General features: G+C 40.8%; 2 protein-coding genes across 7 annotated transcripts in view; both read right to left on the reverse strand.

Moving 5' to 3' along the window:
• Positions 1-22891, reverse strand: part of LOC129638918 (fibrous sheath-interacting protein 2-like) — a 73884-nt gene that overhangs the window by 38012 nt on the left and 12981 nt on the right. For 5 of the 6 annotated variants that reach the window (XR_008708091.1, XM_055563663.1, XM_055563659.1 and 2 more), the window contains one exon: positions 3600-3668. The exons of the other annotated variant lie outside the window; for it this stretch is intronic. Coding sequence is in view for 4 of the 5 variants with exons in the window: in XM_055563663.1 (XP_055419638.1) it covers positions 3600-3668 (69 nt within the window). In the remaining variant the exon portion in view is untranslated. The remainder of the gene's footprint in view (positions 1-3599; positions 3669-22891) is intronic. 6 annotated transcript variants of the gene reach the window in all.
• On the reverse strand, positions 21595-22181 carry LOC129638920 (adenosine 5'-monophosphoramidase HINT1). The gene has a single exon (XM_055563664.1). It carries the CDS (start codon positions 22127-22129, stop codon positions 21749-21751), a length of 381 nt encoding a protein of 126 aa, XP_055419639.1. The 5' UTR covers positions 22130-22181; the 3' UTR covers positions 21595-21748.

The following is a 22891-nucleotide window of genomic DNA, read 5'->3' on the forward strand; positions in this document are numbered from 1 at the left end:
TTGTTGCCTATATTAATACTTTATTCCTTTTTATTTCTGAGTAGTATCCCATGGTATGGATACACTAGTTTATCCATTTGCCTGCTGAAGGGCATTTAGGTTGTTTCCAATTTGACTATAATGCTGCTATGGACATTGATGTACAAGTCTTCATCTGAACATATATTTTCATATCTTGTGGGCACCTACCTAGGAGTGAAATGACTGAATCACATGGCAGATGTAGTTTAACTTGAGCTGCCAAAATTTTTTCCACAGTGGTTGTACCATTTTACATTCCCACCTGCATTGTCAGACAGTTCTAGTTGCTTCAAGTCCTTGCAAATACTTGGTATGGTCAGTTACTTCAATTCTACTAGACATTCTACTGGGTGTGTAGTGGTATCTCATTGTGGTTTGATTTCTTTTTCCCTAAGGAATAAAGATATTAAGCAGTGTTTTGTGTGCTTATTTGCCATCTGTGTATCTTCAGTAAAATGTTTGTTCATGCCTTTTGCCCAAGTTTATTACGTTCTCACATTACATATACTATGTTTTTCTATATTTTACACTTTTTTTACAGTGATCATGCCTTCTAGATGTAGGTCTGGAGACCACCTTTTGTTGTACTCACTTTTGGGGCTTGAGAAATGAGAAACAGCCATTATGCAACAGGGCTATTTTTTAAATTTTATATTACTTTTTCATTTTTGACTAAGTATAAGATCGCTACCCTCATCTTTCATAGGCTTTCACTTGCCTGGGGGTGGAGCTAGGGAAGGAAGGAGAGGTTAGAATTTTTAACAGGACAAATGCCATGATGAACACCCAGGTAATAATATTCAATATCTGTCATCCCCCAAAATGATGACACAACCAAGACATTATGCCTTGCAAGCCATGCAGTTGTCTCAAGAATTTCGTTAAATTTTATCTTCCTTTTTGTGTAGAAACATCCTGGAATGCTTGAGAAAATTCTTCATAGTGTCCTGGAGATACCCTTAGCTTACCAAATAAAGAGTTATCTGGGCTCAGGAAGAAAAAGGATATGACTTTAGGAAAGTTAGGGGGAAAATGTCCACTCCTTTAGCAGCTCAGAGATGGTGGGAAAATGGGAAGGTGGTGAGAGTGACTGGAGACCAAAGAAATCAGACAGGGCTTCACATTTTGCTTACTTTGGGCCTTGGTGCTTCAGATAACTGAGGTTAACAGAGAGAAAAGAAGAACTATTGCTCAGCTCTCTGTTTAAGACTCTAGAAAGAGATTTCCTTGGCTACCCCTACTCTGACTCTTCCTCCTCACTGGGGTCATGGACCCCAAACTTTGTAATACAGTGTGGTCAGGCAGAGCAAGGCTCTCGCCGAGGTTTTGCTTTCTTTTTCTTCCAGTTTTAAAACATTTCAGCTTTACTGACTTATATATAATCAGTTCAGTTCAGTTCAGTTGCTCAGTTGTGTCCGACTCTTTGCGACCCCATGAATCGCAGCACGCCAGGCCTCCCTGTCCATCACCAACTCCCGGAGTTCACTCAGACTCATGTCCATTGAGTCAGTGATGCCATCCAGCCATCTCATCCTCTGTCGTCCCCTTCTCCTCCTGCCCCCAATCCCTCCCAGCATCAGAGTCTTTTCCAATGAGTCAACTCTTCGCATGAGGTGGCCAAAGTACTGGAGTTTCAGCTTCAGCATCATTCCCTCCAAAGAAATCCCAGGGCTGATCTCCTTCAGAATGGACTGGTTGGATCTCCTTGCAGGCCAAGGGACTCTCAAGAGTCTTCTCCAACACCACGGTTCAAAAGCATCAATTCTTCGGTGCTCAGCTTTCTTCAGAGTCCAACTCTCACATCTATACACGACCACTGGAAAAACCATAGCCTTGACTAGACAGACCTTTGTTGGCAAAGTAATAGCTCTGCTTTTGAATATGCTATCTAGGTTGGTCATAACTTTTCTTCCAAGGAGTAAGCGTCTTTTAATTTCATGGCTGCAGTCACCATCTGCAGTGATTTTGGAGCCCTCCAAAATAAAGTCTGACACTGTTTCCCCATCTATTTCCCATGAAGTGATGGGACCAGATGCCATGATCTTCGTTTTCTGAATGTTGAACTTTAAGCCAACTTTTTCACTCTCCTCTTTCACTTTCATCAAGAGGCTTTTGAGTTCCTCTTCACTTTCTGCCATAAGGGTGGTGTCATCTGCAGATCTGAGGTTATTGATATTTCTCCCAGCAATCTTGATTCCAGTTTGTGCTTCTTCCAGCCCAGCATTTCTCATGATGTACTCTGCATATAAGTTAAATAAGCAGGGTGACAATATACAGCCTTGAGGTAGTCCTTTTGCTATTTGGAACCAGTCTGTTGTTCCATGTCCAGTTCTAACTGTTGCTTCCTGACATGCATATAGGTTTCTCAAGAGGCAGGTCAGGTGGTCTGGTATTCCCATCTCTTTCAGAATTTTCCACAGTTTATTGTGACCCACACAGTCAAAGGCTTTGGCATAGTCAATAAAGCAGAAATAGATGTTTTTCTGGAACTCTCTTGCTTTTTTGATGATCCAGAGGATGTTGGCAATTTGATCTCTGGTTCCTCTGCCTTTTCTAAATCCAGCTTGAACATCTGGAAGTTCACAGTTCACGTATTGCTGAAGCCTGGCTTGGAGACTTTTGAGCATTACTTTACTAGCGTGTGAGATGAGTGCAATTGTGCGGTAGTTTGAGCATTCTTTGGCATTGCCTTTCTTTAGGACTTATATAATAGACACATAAAATTGTAAGATAGCTAAAGTGTACACTGTGGTGATTTGATAAATATGTATACTGTGAAAGGATTTCTCCCCGCTTCCATTTAGTTAATTAACATCCATCACCTCACATATTTATCATGTTGTTCTTAGCAAATTTCAATTATACAATACAGTGTTTTCACCGATAGTCACCATGTTATACATCAGATCCTCAGACCTTATTAATCTTACAGCTGAACATGTGTACCGTTTGACCAACCTCTCCCTATTTCCCCTTAAGGTTTTGCTTTCTTAAGCCACTCTTGGTTCCCATGTGGTATACACATGGCCCAGGAAGGGCTGAGGGTCTAGCTGGGAAGCTCGTCAAGGGGAGTCACTGGGCTGGGGGTAAGAGGGCTCCTCCCAGAGTGTTATGGAGCAGGCAGTCAGGACTCAGGTGGCGTGGGAAATCCAGAGGGTTCTACTAAGCCCAGCGAGACCAGACCATGAGTCATTGCAGTGATGGCCAATTTAACTGTGAATGATGACAGGCCAAGCACTATATCAGTGGAGATAAGGGTATGTCTCTGAAGACCAGAGGAGGCAGAGGACAAATAGTCATCCGAGCACCCTTACTTTATTCTGCCTCCATGGGGCTATGGAAGCCAGTGTTCCCCAAAAGTCAATGTGCGTGTCATGCACTGGGGTCTTGTGAAAATGCAGGTTCTGATTCAGTACTGGGGCAGTGCCTGAGACTGTGCTTTTATAATAAGTGCCTCAGTGGCCCATACTGCTGACACGTAGAGGAGTAAGAACATAAGTCACACCTCTTGCCCCAGACAACACCTTTGGGAAAGAAGCACAAATGACTATTTTAGTATTTCTAATTATTTCCATTACTTTTTTGTCCTTGGTGTGACTTCTGGTGACCGGCAGTGACACTCATTTTCTTGATCTTTGGATAAGAAGCTTAAAATAATAAAAAAAAAAAAAATTAATAGTGGTGATGACAAAGATATTCAAGATAGATTCTATTTATCCTTTTATGCCCACTAGGGGGAGAACCATATCCTAATCTGTATATGGGGAGAAACTGGAGAGGGGACGTAGTAGGTCTCAGTGGGAGGCAAATTTGTACCCCAGAGGACAATGGAATTGGGACATGTCTGGAGACATTTGTGGTTGTTACAAATCAGGGAGAGGGATTTCTCCTGGCATCTAGTGGATAGGGGCCACGTATGATGCTACACATACTACAATGCACGGGATGGTTCCCATAATAAGCAATTATCCAGTGCAACATGCCAAGTGGCAAGGTTAAGAAACCTTAGGATAGATGTGATGGGGAGGCAGGACAATCACTTTTATAATATTATCTTGTATAGTTAAAGCTCTACTGCGCGGGGGGGCAGAACTGTCTTCTGGCAAAAGGGAAAAAACTCCACCCCTCTGTCCTGCTCAAGAAGAACATGGCTTTTTCTTTGTGTGGGGATGCAGACCAGCATAATACCTGTGCTAGAGACCCTGGAGGCCATGTGCTGGAGACCCCACAATGGCCATGACAATTCTTGGTTGTGCCTCAAAAATCTGGCTGAGGCAACCATACATATATACACCTGATTTGTGAAAAAGGTGACTGCCGTTCCTGTTTCTAATCATTTAGAAATAGACAAAAGGATTCTAAACTATATGTGTGCTAACTGGGTTTTCATTAGAGTTATGTATATTCCTTGGTGTTGACATGATAGAACATGATGTCTTTGTTACAGTGATAAGTCAATTTCATATGTGAAATAGACATCTTCATTCTCCTGTCACCTCTGTAATACTGTGAACATCAAGTTCTTTTATGTTTTCTTTTTCAAAAAGCATTTGAGGTGGGCACTGTTTAAGATGCCTACCTGAAACTTTCCTCCTACTGGAAGGGGAAGTTAACAGTTGAAGATGGAGGGAGAAAGCTGGCTGCTAAAGTGATGTACTGTCTCAGAGGCAGAAGGTTACACCCTCATCTCACTGAACTGAACTGTGAGCTTTTGTTACTGACTCTTCCTTCACAAACTTTTCGTTCCTTCCTCCCTCTCACATTGTGTTTACTGACTGGTCCTTTTTAAAAGTTCTCTTGAACCCATTCTCTTGCTCATTTCTTTAAAAGTGAAGTCTTTTCTGCTTTCCTTTAAAACTTCTTTTTATCTGGTTCTTTTCCCTTCTTTCTCTTTTGTCCCCCCTCACACATCTTGTCTCCTGTCCTCTCTTTTCTTCCTTTTTACTATTTAGCAACCCACTTTTAAAAAGTTTTTCATTCCTTCTCTTTCCAACTCTCTACCTTTCATGTATTGACTTTTCACTGGTTTCTCCTTTTCCACATCAGTTCTATGTGTATATGTGTATGCAGGGATGTATGTATGTATGTTTCTACCTATCATCTATCTACCTATCTGCAGTACCTACCTATCCCTCTACCTACCTAGCCATCTATCCATCTATATTGTATTCTTTTTTAAAAAACTGACTTCTACTTTTTAAACCCATCTCCCTCCATCACACACAATTGCACTTGGCTTTATTGGTTCTCCCCCTCATTCTCACATTGTCTTTTTCTGCTATTTCTCACTTTCCCCTACTGACTCATCACTTAGAAACCTCTTTTCTTTCTTCATTATTTCTTACTTCTGTTCCATCATCCTTTCTTCCTATCTTCCTTCCTTCCTTCTTTATCTTTGCCCTTCCCACCCTCCTGTCTTCCTTCCTCCCATCCTCCTTTTACTCTCTTTCTGCTGGCTCCCCTTTTATTTTTTCCTTCCTGCTCTAACTCTCTCATTCTCTTTTTCATGCATTCCTTCTTACTGGCTTCCACTTCTAAAATTATATACCTACCTACCTACTTACCTATCATCTGTATAACTGCCTACCTACCTATTCAGCTCTCAACCATTTATCTTTGTCTTTATTTTTGTCTTTGCTTTCCTGACTCCTACTTTTACGATCTGTCCCCCACCACACAACTGTTTTAGGTTTTTTGTAGGAAAATGGTTCCTACATTTTCACTCTTACATTCTCTTCCCTTCTTTAGCTTACTTCCCTACTGACTCATCTTTTATTTTTAAATTTTTATGTATTTTTGGTTGCACTGGGTCTTTGTTCCTGCTTGCAGGCTTTCTCTAGTTGCAGCAAACAGGGCCTACTCTCTAGTTGCGGTGGGCAGGCTTCTCATTGCAGAGCCAGACTCTAGGGCGTGAGAGCTTCAATAATTGCAGCTCACAGGTTCTAGAGTGTGGGCTCAGTAGTTGTGGCACATGAGCTTGGTTGCTCCACGGCATGTGGGATCTTCCTGGACCAGGGATCGAACCTGTGTCCCCTGTACTGGCAGGTGGATTCTTATCCACCGAGCCACCACGCAAGTTCCACCCTTTGTAAACTTATTGCCTGCTTGCCTTCCTCCTTCCCTCCCTATCTCCCCTACTTCCTGCCTTCCTGACCTCCTTCTTCCTTTCCTTCCTTCTCCTTTACTTCCTTCCCCCTCTCTTCCTCTTATATCCATTTTTTTGGGTTTCCTCTTTTAAACCTGTTTCTCTTCATCTTTTTAATATTGACTTTTAAAAACTAGATCTTCCACATAAAAATCCTGTCTACTTACCCATCTATCCATCAACCTACCAAACTACCTAGCTGTTCTGCATTCATCTTTATTTGTTTTTAACTGAGTTCCTCTTTTTTAGAGCTTTCTTTCCTCACTCCCTACAGCCTCCCTTTCTTCTTCCCTCCTTCCTGCCTCCTCTCACTTTCTCCTCTTTCTCTGTATTCTCCTCACTCCATTCCTTCCGTGGTCTCTGTCTCTCTTCTTTCCCCGCCTGCATGCATGTCTTCCCCCTCCCCTCCCTCGCTTCCTCCCTTCCGCCATCCCTTCCTCCCCTCTTACTGTCCACTGCCCCTTCGCCCTTTCCTCATGTCTTTCTTCCTTGCCCCTGCCTCCTCCTTTCCTTTCTCCATCCATCCACCCACGCTCGCTCTCTCATCCTCTTTCATTTGCTTCTCTCTCCTTCTGTCCATTCCTGTCTCCTTCCTCTCCCCCCCCCACTTTCTCTCTCATTTCCTTCTTTCTTCCCTTCCTCCTTCCTTCCATTCTTCTTTTGCTTTGTTTATACTACTCCTTTTGCAAAACATTTTCTTTGTTTCCTTCTCCCTTTCTTTATACATTTTGCTATTATCTTTACTACTGCTTTCTCCTTTAAAAATCTGTTCTTTCTACCTATCTACCTACTTAGCTGGCTGGCTCTATATCCAGCTGTCAATCACTCTTAAATTGGCTCCTACTTTTAAAACTTTTTGGCCCGTGAGACATTCTTCCTTTCTTTCTGTGTCTGACTCTCCTTTTTTCTTTCCTTTCTGTCTCCCATTCTCGTATTTTTCTCTATTTTACATTTTGTTATAATTTTATTCCATTTGAAACCTCTCCTCTTTTTTGCTTTCATATGTCTTCCTTTCTTCCTTCGTTCTTTCCTTCTCTTACTCGATTTCTGTTCATCATTTTTTTGTTCCCTTTCTGTATTTCTTTCTTCTCTGTTAGCCTCCCTGCCTTCCTGTTTCCCTTTCCTACTTTACCCTATCCTATCCTGTCCTTTCCATCTTCCCTTTTTCTTTTATTCTCTGTGTACTGGCCCCTTTGAAAAATATTTTTTAACTTCTTTCCCTTTCTCTTTTTCTATCTTTTATGTACTGACTTTTATTTATTTATTTTAATATAAATTTATTTATTTTAATTGGAGGATATTAACAATATTGTATTGGTTTTGCCATACATCAACATGAATCTGCCACGGGTGTACACGTGTTCCCCATCCTGAACCCCCCTCCCACCTCCCTCCCAGTACCATCCCTCTGGGTCATCCCAGTGCACCAGCCCCGAGCATCCTGTATCATGCATCAAACCTGGACTGGCGATTCATCTCACATATGATATTATACATGTTTCAATGCCATTCTCCCAAATCATCCCACCCTCGCCCTCTCCCACAGAGTCCAAAAGACTGTTCTATACGTCTGTGTCTCTTTTGCTGTCTCGCATACAGGGTTATCGTTACCATCTTTCTAAATTCCATATATATGCATGAGTATACTATATTGGTGTTTTTCTTTCTGGCTTACTTTACTCTGTATAATAGGCTCCAGTTTCATCCACCTCATTAGAATTGATTCAAATGTATTCTTTTTAGTGGCTGAGTGATACTCCATTGTGTATATGTATGTACTGACTTCTTACTGACTTTTAGAAACTTGGTTCTCTTTTTAAAAATAAGACCTACCCATCCATCCAACCATCAATCATCTATCACTCACCTATCTATGGTTCTATCTATTTATATTTTATATACTTTCCTACTTATCAACCTACTCTCCTGTCAATTCATCCATGAATCTTATATCACTGAAATATTTTAACTGGCTTCTTTTTAGATTTCTTTCCCCACTGTCCACAACTGTGCTTAATTTTTTTATTAATGCATCCTTTTCAAGCCCTTCACACTCTGTTTCATTTCTTTTATATTTTACACTTTCTACAGGCTCATCATTTTAAACTTCTCTTTCCTCCCACTTCCTCCTTTCGATCTTGCCTCTTCTTTTTGTCCTTCTTTAAAAGCTTCTTTCCGTCCCTTCTAGCTCTGTGTCATTCATTGTCCTTTTCTCTTTGTCTTTCCTCCTCTCTTTTTCTCTCTCCCTTCTGTCATCCCTTTTCTCTCCTCTTTGCTTCTTCCATTCCTTCCCTACTTCCCTCTTTCCACTCTTCTTCCATTCTTTTCGCATTGTCTCCTATTTTTAAAGATTTTTCTTTTCATCACTATTTCTTTTTAGTGTGAAATTAATTTTATTATTATTAAAATATTTGTGTATTTGGTTGGGTCTTAGTTATGGTATGTGGAATCTAGTTCCCTGACCAGGAATCAAACCCAGGCCCCCTGCGTTGGCAGTGCAGAGTCTTAGCCATTGGACCACCAGGGAATCCCTCTTCTTCCTTCTTAAGCTTTTATACTGGCTTCTTTTTAAACTTCTCTTTCTCCCCGCCCCCCGCCCCCCATTCCGCTCTCCTTTCTTTACACTGTCTTAACTGGATTGTCCTTTTAAAGTTCTACCTACCTAGAGGGATGGAACCCAGGCTCCCTGCATTGGGAGCTCAGAGTCTTAGCCACTGGACCACTAGGGAAGCCCCTCCTCTCTCTTTCCTTCCTGTCCCTCCTCCCTTTCCTCGTGTCTTATTCCTTCCTCCTACCTCCTTTCATCATCCACCCTACCACCCTTCTCCCCTCTTGTCTTCCTTCATTTGTATTCCCTCCTTCTCCTTTCCTTCCTCCCCACTCCTTTCTTCTATTACTACTCCTAAAACTTTTTTCTTTCCTTCCCTCTCTCTTTCTTTATACAGTCTTCTCCTTACAACTGCCTTCTCCTGTAAAAACTTTTTTCTACCTAAATTTCCTACCTATCTAGCTGGCTATCCACATAGGTATCAATCATTTAGCTTTATGTTACGTTTATTGTCTTCTACTTTTAACTATTTGCACATCACACAGTTGTACTTGGTTTTCCTACTTATCCTCCATCACACTCTCACATTCCTTCTCCTTCTGTATGCCATTCTTTTCCTTGACTCATCCTTTATAGAATTTGATTCTTCCTTTCTTCTTTTACTGTCTTCTTTGAAAAAACCTTTTTCTTCTCTCATTTTCTGTATTCTTTGTCCTGTCTTACTACTACTGGTTTCTCCTTTATGAATATCTATTATCAACCTGTCATCTATCAATGTATCATTATTTTACCATTTTAAACTGATTTCTTTCAGATCTCTCTCTCTCCATGCCTTCAATTATACTTAATTTTATCAACATCTCTTTTTAATCTCCTCAGCATCTCTCACTCACATTTTGGTTTTTATTTCATATTTTTTCCTAGCCTCATCCCTTTTAAAAAAATTTTATGTATTGGAGTAGGGTTGATTTACAATGTTGTGTTAGTGTCAAGTGAATAGCAAAGTGAATCAGTTATACATACATATATCCACTCTTTTTGTGTGTGAAATTTGAACAAAGTCTATATTTAATAACTGTATCACATGTTAATTTTCTGGGGTTTTTTTCTTTTACAACATAGTATTTCTTTATATTCTCAGAATTGAACAGAAGTTTCAAGCCTCATTCAAATTTTTAAAAAGTCACTAAGGTTATAAACTTTCTAAACTTTTAGCAGGAATAACAGACGCAAAATACATGGAACTATATCAGACTTCTGAGTGAATGTATAAATTAGAAATCTAGCATTCTATTCATACTGAGTCAAACAAGTGGAATGCCATAAATGTCATAAATTTTTTAGCTAGGCAAAAATTCATAAGCTTTCTAAAAAATATATATATATATATAATCCATACTATCTATCTATCTATCTATCTATCTATCTATATACATGTATACAAAAGCTTTTCTACTATACTTGATAAAGGCTTGAGAAAGAACGTCAAAAATAAAAAAGAGAAATTGGAAAACATAAACTAAATGACATGGGAGCACTAAACATGAAATTAAAAAAGTGAAACAAATTAGATAAAAGTAAAAAATCATCATATAGTCCAGTTGCTTTTAAACATAGCTGCTCATTAGAAACACATCTGGAGCTCTGGAGAAAAAAAGCAATACCTGGGCATTTGTATTTTTCAAAAAATTCCAAGATTAATTCTGATATGCATCTGGATTTTAAAAAGTGATTACAGGTTTTTCTATTAAATAGTAGTTTTAGTGATGTAGAACTTTATTATTTTCTGTTGACCAATCATGATACAATGGTATTAAGTGAATAACAGTTAGGTAACCAAGAAGCACAAGCTGGAATCAAGATTGCTGGGAGAATATCAATAACTTCTGATATGCAGATGACACCACCCTTATGGCAGAAAGTGAAGAGGAACTCAAAAGCCTCTTGATGAAAGTGAAAGAGGAGAGTGAAAAAGTTGGCTTAAAGCTCAACATTCAGAAAACTAAGATCATGGAATCTTGTCCCATCAATTCATGGGAAATAGATGGGGAAACAGTGGAAACAGTGTCAGACTTTATTTTGGGGGGCTCCAAAATCACTGCAGATGGTTATTGTAGCCACGAAATTAAAAGATGCTTACTCCTTGGAAGGAAAGTTATGACCAACCTAGATAGCATATTCAAAAGCAGAGATATTACTTTGCCAACAAAGGTCCGTCTAGTCAAGGCTATGGTTTTTCCAGTGGTCATGTATGGATGTGAGAGTTGGACTGTGAAGAAAGCTGAGCACCAAAGAATTGATGCTTTTGAATTGTGGTGTTGGAGAAGACTCTTGAGAGTCCCTTGGACTGCAAGGAGATCCAACCAGTCCATCCTAAAGGAGATCGGTCCTGGGTGTTCACTGGAAGGACTGATGCTGAGGCTGAAACTCCAATCCTTTGGCCACCTCATGCGAAGAGTTGACTCATTGGAAAACACCCTGATTCTGGGAGGGATTGGGGGCAGGAGGAGAAGGGGACGACAGAGGATGAGATGGCTGGATGGCATCACCGATTCGATGCACACGAGTTTGGTTGAACTCCGGGAGTTGGTGATGGACAGTTAGGCCTGGCATGCTGTGATTCATGGGGTTGCAAAGAGTTGGACATGACTCAGCGACTGAACTGAATTGAACTAAACCACAATAGTAAAAGATGTTCATCAGTTTTCACAATCAATAGTCAGACAAAAAATAAAAGATAATTACGATTGCAAGCCATAATGGAAACATGATTATCCTAACAATATAAAGCAATTACATACAATTTGGGGGGTTAAGTAGAGTGATATGGTAAGTGGAAGTGCATATATGCACGTGTTCTCATCCACCCAGCCAGTCTATGTCTTTTGTTTGGTGTACTTAATCCATTTACATTTAAGTTAATTATCAGTATATATGATACTATTGCCATTTCCTTAATTGTTTGGGGTTTATTTCGTGTAGGTCTTTTCCTTCTTGTGTGTTTCCTGCCTAGAGAAGTTCCTTTTGCATTTGTTGTAAAGCTGGTTTTGTGGTGCTGAATTCTCTTAACTTTGCTTGTCTGGATAGCTTATGATTTCTCCATCAAATCTGAAGGAGAGTCTTGCTGGGTAGAGTTTTGGTTGTAGGTTCTTCCGTTTCATCACTTTAATATCATGCTGTTTCCTTCTGGCTTGTCGAGTTTCTGTTGAGAAATCAGCTGATAACTTTATGGGAGCTCCCTTGTATGTTATTTGTCGTTTTCCCCTTGTTGCTTTTAATATTTTATCTGTCTTTAATTTTTGTCAGTTTCATTATTATATGTCCTGGTGTGTTCCTCCTTGGGTTTATCCTGCCTGGGACTCTGTGTGCTTCCTGGACTTGGTTGACTATTTCCTTTCTCACGTTTGAGGAGCTTTCAGCTATTATCTCTTCAAATATTTTCTCAGGTCCTTTCAGTCTGTCTTCTTCTGGGAACCCTATAATGTGAATGTTGGTGTGTTTAATGTTGTTCCAGAGGTCTCTTAGGCTGTCTTCGTTTTTTTTTTTTTGTTTGTTTGTTTGTTTTTTTTTTTTCATTCTTTTTTCTATATTCTGTTTTTCAGCAGTGATTTCCACCATTCTGTCTTCCAGGTTACTTATCCATTCTGCCTCAATTATTCTGTTACTGATTGCTTCTAGTGTATTGTTCATCTGGTTTTATGTTCTTTAGTTCTTCTATGTCTTCGGTAAACATTTCTTGCATCTTCTCCATTCTTTTTCTGAGATCCTGGATCATCTTCGCTATCATTAGTCTGAATCCTTTATGTGGGAGGTTGCCTATCTCCACTTCAGGTTTTCTCTTGTCCCTTCATCTGGGACATAACTCTCTGCATTTTCATTTTGATTAACTTTCTATGATGTGGTTTTCATTCTGGCAGCTGCAGGATTGTTCTCTTCTTGCTTCTTCTGTCTTCTGGTGGATGAGGCTAGGGGAGTTGTGTAAGTTTCCTGATGGGAGGGACTGGCAGTGGGGAAAACTGGGTCTTGCTCTGGTGGGCAGGGCCATGTTCAGTAAAGTTTTAATCCAATTATCTGCTGATGGATGGAGTTGCACTCCCTCCCTTCCTAGGGGTTCCCAGGTGGCCCTAGTGGTAAAGAACCTGCCTGCCAATGCAGGAGACATAAGAGATACAGGTTCAGTCCCTGGGTCAGGAAGAGCCCCTAGAGGAGAGCATGGCAACCCACTTCAGTATTCTTGCCTAGAGAATCCCATGGACAGAGGAGTCTGGTAGGCTACAATCCATAGGGTCTCAAAGAGTTGGACACGACTGAAGTGACTTAGCATGCAAGACCCAGGCCCGGGGTCTACAGGCTCTATGGTAGGGTTAATGGCCACTTGCAAGAAGACTTACGCCAAGGGGCACCTTCCAGGACTGCTGCTGCTAGTACAGCAGTGAATCACTGCGACCCATGCCTCCACAGGAGACTCTCAATACTAGCAGGTAGGTCTGGTTCAGTCTCCTGTGGGATCACTGTTCCTTTCTCCTGGGTCTTGGCGTGTGCAAGATTTTGTTCATGTCCTCCTAGAGTGGAGTCTCTGTTTCCCCCAGTCCTGTGGAAGTACTGCAATCAAATCCCACTGGCCTTCAAGGTTAGATTCCCTGGGGAGTCTCAGTCCCTTTGTGGGATCCCCAGGCTAGGAAGCCTGATGTGGGGCTCAGAACCTTCACAACAGTGGGAGAACTCCTTTGGTATTATTGTTCTCCAGTTTGTGGGCTGCCCACTTGTCGGGTATGGGATTTGATTTTATCGTGATTGCACCCCTCCTACCATGTCATTGCAGTTTCTTCTTGTCTTTGGAAGTAGGGTATCTTTTTTTGATGGGTTCCAGCATCCTCCTGTCAATGTCTGTTCAACAGCGAGTTGTGATTTTGGTGCTCTTGCAGGAGGAGATGAGCGCATGTCCTCTACTCTGCCATCTTGAACTGGAAGCTCCCTCATCCTTTCAAAAGTCTTACTTTTCTTTTCTCCCTCTTTCCCTCCATTCTCTTTACTTCCATTATATTTTATTCTGTCATTCTTGTTCTATGCATTCTTTATTGGTTCCTCCTTTTAGAACTTATTTTTTTTCTCTCAAATTTTTTGTAATGATATTTCTTATTTTCTTTTTTAAACAACTTCTTTGTCTCTCTTCCCCTTTCTTTTCTTCTCTCTCTTCGAAAAAAAAAAGTATGTATTTATTTTTGGTTGTGCTGGGTCTTCACGGCTGTGTGGGCCTTTCTCTAGTTGTGGCAGGTGACGGCTACTCTCTAGTTGTGGTGTGCAGGCTTCTCACTGTGGTGGCTTCTCTTATTGTGGAGCATGAGCTCTTGGGCACGCGGGCTTCAGCAGCTGCAGCTCATGGGCTCTAGATCACAGGCTCAGTATTTGTGGCAAATAGGCTTAGTTGCTCCATAGCATGTTGGATCCTCCCAGATCAGGGGTTGAACCCATGTATCACTCTCATCTCACACTCACATTTTTTCTCTTTTGATTTTACTCTTTTTCCTAGCGACTCCATAACCTCTGTTTCTTTCCTGCCTCAGTCTTCTTTTTATCTGTCCCCTTCCCTTCTTTGATTCTTTCTTTCCTCCCCACTCTCTTGCTCCCTTCTTCATATTTCCTTTCTTCTCTCGTTTCTTTTTTATTCAATAATGTTGTTTTCCCATCCTCTCCCTCAGTGCTTCACCCTCTACCTTTCTTAATTCCTTCTTTCCTCTTTCCTCCTTCTTTCCTCCTTCTTTCCTTTCCTCCTCTGTCTCTAACTTTTCCCCTTCCATTCTCCTTTTATTCTCTTTTAGTGTCCTCTTTTTAAATCATTCTTTCCATCCATTTCTAAGTTTTTCTTTCTTTTTTATTGGCTTCTGCCTATGAGTGTCCTTTCTATATGTGTGCATGTTTGGATGAATCTATCTCTGTCTTTTCTTTCTTCGATCATATATTTGTCTTCCTTTGCACATACCTACATGCCTAGCTGTCTATCTGGCTATCAATCATCTATGTATGTTTACTGTCCTTTACTGACTTGTACTTTTAAAATCTCTCCCATACCACACACAATTGTACTTGATATTCTTACTCACACAGTCTCTTTTTTAAGACTTTGCATATATTATGACAGTCATTAGTGACACAAGCTGTAAAATATTTTTCCATACTTTTGAGCTTTGCATGTGATGATTCTTCATCAGTCACTGTGGATAAATTATGTGAGTTTTGTTTTTGTGTTTTTTTTTTAACATGCATTCAACTAGATATGATTCAGAATAGATGAATACTCCCTTTGCTTAATTACAGTTAGCTAAAAAATTGCCTGACAGCCCACCAAACAGGATTTGCTTTAAGACCAACCCACAGAGTCAACTGGAGACTGAGTGCACTGGGACCTGCTGGGTCAGCCGTAGTAGTGTTTAGCTAATTGTATAGAGCATTAACCCCTGGAAAAGCGAATGGCAACCCACTCCAGTATTCTTACTTGGAGAATCCCATGGACAGAGGAGCCTGGTCAGCTACAGTCCATGGGGCTGCAAAGAGTCAGACATGACTGAGTGACTAAGCATACATCCTAGCGCATAAAGAAGAAAGTCCTGGTTGGAGACACGAGGCCTGCGGCACCAGCTGTGGACCCTCCATGATGTGACTACACAGCTCCATCTGCAAATGTCTGTGGGGTGACCACTGAGGGGGCACACAGCTGTAGGCAGGCATTCTTGGGGCTGCATACATTGGCACAGTGGTGGGGTGGGTGGGTGGGTGGTGACAGGAGTTGGGGAGTGGGCAGTTAGCAGGGTACTGTTTGGAAGGTAGGATGTGCTCCAGGATATATGTTGAGGGAAAAGGCTGGAGCTGCTGCTGTATAGCCCATGGCGAAACCAGCCAGATAACCAATTCCTTTGGAATCTGCATGGGGAACCCCACAAGAACCCAGGCTATAAACAGGATTGGTGACTTCAGGCCCCTGGGCTGGCAGTTGGGCTTGGCAAGGGCCTGCCATGGAGGCCTGCTCCCATGAGAGGCTGAGTCACAAGGCCTGTGCCCTGCCTTGCCTGGGCTCCCCGCCCACTCTTTCTTTCTTTTTCTTGCAGTCTCATCTCTAAACCTTTGCTTTTATCCCTCCTCTCCCTCCCTCCCCACTTATACTTTTAAATTTTTAATTATTTATGCTTTATTGCATATAGTTGTTAACAATGTTAACAATGTTGTGTTAGTTTTAGGTGTACAGTAAAGTGATTCAGTTTCTATGAATCACACTTTTCAGATTCTTTTCTTATATGTTATCACAAAATATTGAGTATAGTTCTCTGTGCTATACAGTAGGTCCTTGTTGGTTATCTATTTTAATTTCTTATACTTTTTAAGTGACTCCCCTTAAAATTTTTTCTTCTGTCTTCTGCACTTCTTTTATACTGCCATTCTTATTGGCTTCTATTTTTAAAATCTGTTTCTTATCTAGCTATCCAATCTTCCTATCTATTTTAATGTATTTTTAGATCTGTCCATGACTTTATTTTCTCACTAGTTTCTCCTTTTCAGCATTCTCTTGCTGCCTCTCACGATCACACTATGTTAGCCTTTTTCCCAGAGATTCTTCCCTTATAAACTTTCTTTCCTGCCCCTTTCTTCCTTTTATTCACCCCTCCCTCCTTCCATTCCTACCTCTCCCCCTTTCTTCTCTCTTTTTATATCCATACACCTACATACATACATAAATACCTACTTACCTAGCTATCTATCCAGCTATTAATGATCTATGTTCATTGTACTCTTTCTGTACTGACTTCTACCTTTTAGAACTCTCTCCCACCCTGCACAGTTATACTTAATTTTCTTACTGTATCTTCCTCTCTCATTCTCCCCTCTTATTCATGCAATTGTCTTCTGAAACATCCTCTCTAAACTGATTTTCTTCCTCCCTCCCTGCTTCCCCTCCCTGCCTTCCTTATTTCCTTCCCTCCCTCTCTCCCTTCTTCCATTTTTTAAAATAATGTTTTGACTTATTTATTTGGCTGCACTGGATCTTAGTTGTGGCATGTGGGATCTAGTTCCTTGACCAGGGATCAGACCCAGGAGTGCAGAGCCTTAGCCACTGGACCACCAGGAAAGTCCCTCTTCTTCCTTCTTACGTTTTTACTGGCTCCTTTTTAAACTTCTCTTTCTCCCCGCCCGCCCCCTTCTCTCCTTCCTTTGTACTGTCTTTACTGGACTGTCCTTTTAAAGTTCCACCTACCTAAACCTGTGCACTTATCTTCCTTGCTATGTACCTATCAATCATCTTCATTTTACTGTATTTTTATTGACTTAAAAAATCTGTCATTCTCCCCTTTCCCAACTGTACCTGAGTCTCTTCCTTTTAAACCTCTTCTTTCCTAATTCCTAATTCCTTTCTTTCCACTATTCCTGGCTGTGTCTCTCTAGCTCTCCCTTTCACTGTGTCTCTGTTCTTTGCTGGCTGCCTGCATCCCTCCTTTCCTTTGTCTCCCTCCCTGACCATACATCCTTCCCTTACCCCTTCTTCTCGCCTTCCTCCCTCCCTCTCTTCCTTCTGCTTTTCCTGTTGAGTTTTCTGACTTGCTTTTTTAATTTTAAGAATGTCTATTAATAATCTCTGTATATACATTTTTTTTTATTTTCTTTTGTGACTGACTTCTTTTTAAATTCCCCTTCCCCACCTAGTGTGCTAAGTTTCTCACTGGGTCCTCTTTTTCAATCTCCTCTCCCTATTTCAATCATTCTTTTGTTCTCTTTGTCTCCTTTATTCTTTTAACTTACTCCTAGCATCTTAACTTCTTTATTTTCTTTTGTCCCCTCCTTTCTTTCTTTCTTCTTTTTTTTTATTTCCCGTGTCTCTTTCTCATTCCCTTTCTTTCCCACTCTGTATTTGTTTCCTTTGCCTCCATGTATGGATGCTTTCTTTTCTTTTCGCTTAATTTTACTGTATTTTCACAGGGACCTGGTTTTACACTTTTTTGTTTTCTTCTCATCTTTCTCTTTTCAACACTATCTTTCTCTATTATTTTTTTTTTACTTGGCTTCTTTTAAAATTATACTCTATTTTCTATCTGTTTATCTATCTTTTACTGTCTTCTTCAACAACTTCTCTTTAAATCTCCCATCCCCAAAGTCCTACTTGAGTTTCTTACTGACTCCATCTTTTCAAGCTTCTCTCACTTTCAAACTCTTTCTCCTATCAATTCATTCTATTTCAAGTTGCCTGCCTGCTCTCCTTCCCTCCATCCCATCTTCCCACCTTCTTTTACTGTTTTTCTTCCTGCCTGCTGCGTTTCATTTTTTGCTCAATTTTTCTTATGCTTTTTTTATACCTTTTTTTTTTTTTTTTTACTGGTACTTCCTATTTATAGTCTGTTCTGTCCCTCTGACTGCCTGCTACCAAACTATAAATCATCTATTTTTTAATCTATATATTAGGGTCTTTAAAAAATTATTCCTTCTCATCTTTGAATCTCTTTCACTTGTACAGACCATTGTACTTGATTGTTTTTCTTACTGGCTACTCCTTTTCAAACACTTTCATGCTCATCTTTAATCTCTTACCTTTTCCTTTTTGAATGACTTGTCCTTTTCTTATTTTCCTCTCATTCATCCTCTTTTCCTTCCTTTTTCCATCCTTTCCTCCCCCTCCCTTTCCTTCCTTCCTTTCCTCCTCTCTCCCTCCATTCCTTCTTTCCTTTCTGTGTATCTATTGCTCCCTTTTTTCACTGTGTCTTTCTTCTCTTTTCCTGTCTTCATTCCCTCCCTCCCCCTTCTCTATATATCTTGATGGCTTTCTCTCACTCTCTCTGGCTTTTCTGTCTTCTTTGCCTGCTGCCTGCAAGCCCTTGTTCCCCCTCCTTCCCTCTCCTTCCTCTTTGCTTTTCCCCACTGCTTCTCTCCTCCTCTTTCTTCCTATATTCCTCTCAATTTCCCTCCACCCTCTTTTCCTTTGTCCTTCATTACTTTTCTCCTTCTTATCTTTCTCCCTCTAACAGCCTGTTCCCTCTGTCATAGCAGCCTCTCTACTCCTTCCCTTCCTTCCTCTCCTCTCAGTGTCTCCAGTGTTTAAACACTCTTCTTTACTTCTTCTTGCTTTTCTTTTCTGTATTGTCTTTTTTTATTGGCTTCTTTTTACAGTCCTACCTATACCTATGTGTTTATCTAGGTATCAAATCATCTATCTTCATTTTACTGTATTTTTTATTGGTTTTTACACTTTAGCTGTACCTCAGCAACACACCACATAGAATTTTATTTGATTTTCTTACTGGCTTCATTTACAAAACCGTTCTTTCTTCTCTTTCCCCCCCAAACGTTCCTTCTATTCTTTTTGCACTGTGGCTCAGATCATGAACTCCTTACTGCCAAATTCAGACTTAAATTGAAGATACTGGAGAAAACCACTAGACCATTCCAGTATAACCTAAATCAAATCACTTACGATTATACAGTGGCAGTGAGAAATAGATTTAAGGGACTAGATCTGATAGACAGAGTGCCTGATGAACTATAGACGGAGGTTCATGACATTGTACAGGAGGCAGTGATCAAGACCATCCCCAAGAAAAAGAATGCCAAAAAGCAAAATGGCTGTCTGAGGAGGCCTTACAAATAGCTATGAAAAGAAGAGAAGCCAAAAGAAAAGGAGGAAAGGAAAGACATACCCATTTGAATGCAGAGTTCCAAAGAATAGCAAGGAGAGATAAGCAAGCCTTCTTTAGTGATCAGTGCTAAGAAATAGAGGAAAACAATAGAATGGGGAAGACTAGAGATCTCTTCAAGAAAATAAGAGATACCAAGGGAACATTTCATGCAAAGATGGGCTCAATAAAGGACAGAAATGGTATGGACCTAACAGAAGCAGAAGGTATTAAGAAGAGGTGGCAAGACACAGAACTGTACAAAAAAGATCTTCATGACCCAGATAACGATGATAGTGTGATTGCTCACCTAGAGCCAGACATCCTGGAGTGCAAAGTCAAGTGGCCTTAGGATGCATTACTACGAACAAAGCTAGTGGAGGTGATGGAATTCCAGCTGAGCTATTTCAAATCCTACAAGATGATGCTGTGAAAGTGCTGCACTTAATATGCCAGCAAATTTGGAAAACTCAGCAGTGGCCACAGGACTGGAAAAGGTCTGTTTTCATTCCAATCCCAAAGAAAGGCAATGCCAAAGAATGCCCAAACTGCTGCACAATTGCACTCATCTCACACACTAGCAAAGTGATGCTCAAAATTCTCCAAGCCAGGCTTCAACAGGATGTGAACTGTGAACTTCCAGATGTTCAAGCTGGTTTTAGAAAAGGCAGAGGAACCAGAGATCAAATTGCCAACATCTGCTGGATCATCAAAAAAGCAAGAGAGTTCAAGAAAAATATCTATTTCTGCTTTATTGACTATGCCAAAGCCTTTGACTGTGTGGATCACAATAAACTGTGGAAAATTCTGAAAGAGATGGGAATACAAGACCACGTGACCTGCATCTTGAGAAATCTGTATGCAGGTCCGGAAGCAACAGTTAGAACTGGACATGGAACAACAGACTGGTTCCAAATAGGAAAAGGAGTTCGTCAAGGCTGTATATTGTCACCCTGCTTATTTAACTTATATGCAGAGTACATCATGAGAAACGCTGGGCTGGATGAAGCACAAGCTGGAATCAAGATTTCCAGGAGAAATATCAATAACCTCAGATCTGCAGATGACACAACCCTTATGGCAGAAAGTGAAGAAGAACTAAAGAGCCTCTTGATGAAAGTGAAAGAGGAGTGTGAACAGTTGGCTTAAAGCTCAACATTCAGAAAACTAAGATCATGGCATCTGGTCCCATCACTTCATGGGAAATAGATGGGGAAACAGTGGAAACTGTCAGACTTTATTTTTCTGGGCTCCAAAATCACTGTAGATGGTGATGGCAGCCATGAAATTAAAAGACTCTTACTCCTTGGAAGGAAAGTTATGACCAACCTAGACAGCGTATTAAAAAGCAGAGACATGACTTTGCCAACAAAGGTCCATCTAGTCAAGGCTATGGTTTTTCCAGTGGTCATGTATGGATGTGAGAGTTGGATTATAAAGAAAGCTGAGAACCCAAGAGTTGATGCTTTTGAACTGTGGTGTTGGAGAAGACTCTTGAGAGTCCCTTGGACTGCAAGGAGATCCAACTTGTCCATCCTAAAGGAAATCAGTCCTGGGTATTCATTGGAGGAACTGATGTTGAAGCTGAAACTCCAATACTTTGGCCACCTGATGAGAAGAGCTGACTCATTTCAAAAGACCCTGATGCTGGGAAAGATTGAAGGCAGGAGCAGAAGGGGACAACAGAGGATGAGATGGTTGGATGGTATCACCGACTCAATGGAGATGAGTTGGAGTAGACTCCAGGAGTTGGTGATGGACAGGGAGGCCTGGTGTGCTGCAGTCCATGGGGTCACAAAGAGCTGGACACAACTGAGCGACTGAACTGAACTGAACTAAAGCCACCAGGGAAGCCCCCTCGGAAGTCTCCTTTTTAAAGTTAATTTTTTTTTTTATTTTATTTTTAAACTTTACATAACTGTATTAGATTTGCGGAAGTCTCCTTTTTAAACAGCCCTCTTCCCCAAATTGTACTTGGATTTTTTACTTACTCTTTCTTTTCAAGCCTCTTATACAATCACATTCCCTCTTTTTATTTTACTTTTTCCTACTGTCCCATCCTTTAAACACTTACCTTCTTTTTCTTTGTTTTCTGATTTAATTCTCTTTGTCTTTTACTTGCTGCCTTTCATCCTTTTGCTTTACATTTTTTGTCTTCCCTCCTCCCTCCTTCACCCTCCCCCGGCACTTGCCCCATCCCTCTCGCTCCTTTTAAACTCACTTTTTTTTTTTTTTCAGGCCATGCAACAATGTCTTTTATTACGTATGGGTTTTTTAAATCATTTTTGCAATACCTCCATACACAGGCCAAAAAAAAAAATTATTTAGCATATTGGAACTTGCAAACCTGATCATAGAAAAGGCAAAATTATCCCTACGGCACACTTAACCAGGAGGCCAGTTCATCTGCCGACCTCCAAGAACATGGAGATGAACATGATAGACAGACTGGCCCCCATCTGAACCTTCATTCACCACCATTCGATAGCCCTTCTTCAGGCCCAGATCAGCAGCACATTTCTTGCCAACAATCATCAAATGCCCAAGAAGACTTTCATCATCATCTTCTGCTGCAGAAATCTGGGATATATATTTCTTGGGTATCACCAGAAAATGTGTTGGTGCTTGAGGGGAAATGTCATGGAAAGCAAGACACTGGTCATCCTCATAAATGATTTTGGCTGGGATTTCCTTGCGAATGATCTTCCCGAAGATCGTGTCGCCGCCAGGCCGGGCGACCTGAGCCTTGGCGATCTCATCTGCCATCTCTGCCTGACTCCCGTGCGTCCGGCCGGGGAGAAGGTCGGGAGGAGGGAGGAGCCGGGGGCGCGGGCCGAGGGCGGGAGCGAGCGGACAAGCTTGCGCAGGGACTTAAACTCACTTTTAAGGGCTCCTCTTCTGAAACGTTTCTTTCTTTCTTTTTTTTTTTTTCTCATCTGCTGTCTTGTTTTGTACTTTCATTTATTTCTGGGTTACTCTTTTAAAAAGTATTCACTTATTTGGCTGTAGCAGGTCTTAGTTGTAGCGTGTGGTGTCTCTGGTCTTTGTTGGGCATGTGAGATCTTTAGTTGTGCTATGCAAACTCTTACTTGTGGCATGTGCATCTACTTCCCTGACCAGGGACTGAACCGGGCCCCTTGTATTTGAAGCACAGAATCCTAACCACTGGACCACCAGGAAAGCCCTCTGGATTATTCTTTTAAAAGTTGGTTCTACCTATCTATTATCTATCATGTTTATTTTACAGGTTTTTTTAATTCCTCTGACTCCTTTTGAAGTCTCTCTCTCACACAGTCACATTCTCTTTTTTTTCCTGTAACTTATTCATTAAAAATTTTTTCTTTCCTTCCTTCCTTTTCTCCTTTATTCCCATTTTTAATAGCTCCTTTCATGCCTTTTCTTTTGCTTTCTCTTTTCTTTGTCCGCCTGCATGCCTGCCTTCTTCCCTTTCTTTCTTCCTATTTTATTCTCTTTTTACAGGCTTCTCTTTTCAAACTGTCTGCTTTCCTTCTCCCTTTCTCTCTTCCT

Source organism: Bubalus kerabau, chromosome X (genome assembly GCF_029407905.1).
Source record: "Bubalus kerabau isolate K-KA32 ecotype Philippines breed swamp buffalo chromosome X, PCC_UOA_SB_1v2, whole genome shotgun sequence".
Classification (NCBI taxonomy): domain Eukaryota; kingdom Metazoa; phylum Chordata; class Mammalia; order Artiodactyla; family Bovidae; genus Bubalus; species Bubalus kerabau.

Excerpts from the sequence above, each read along its gene's own strand:
- LOC129638920 (XM_055563664.1), bottom strand. The coding sequence starts at position 22,129 with ATGGCAGATGAGATCGCCAAGGCTCAGGTCGCCCGGCCTGGCGGCGAC.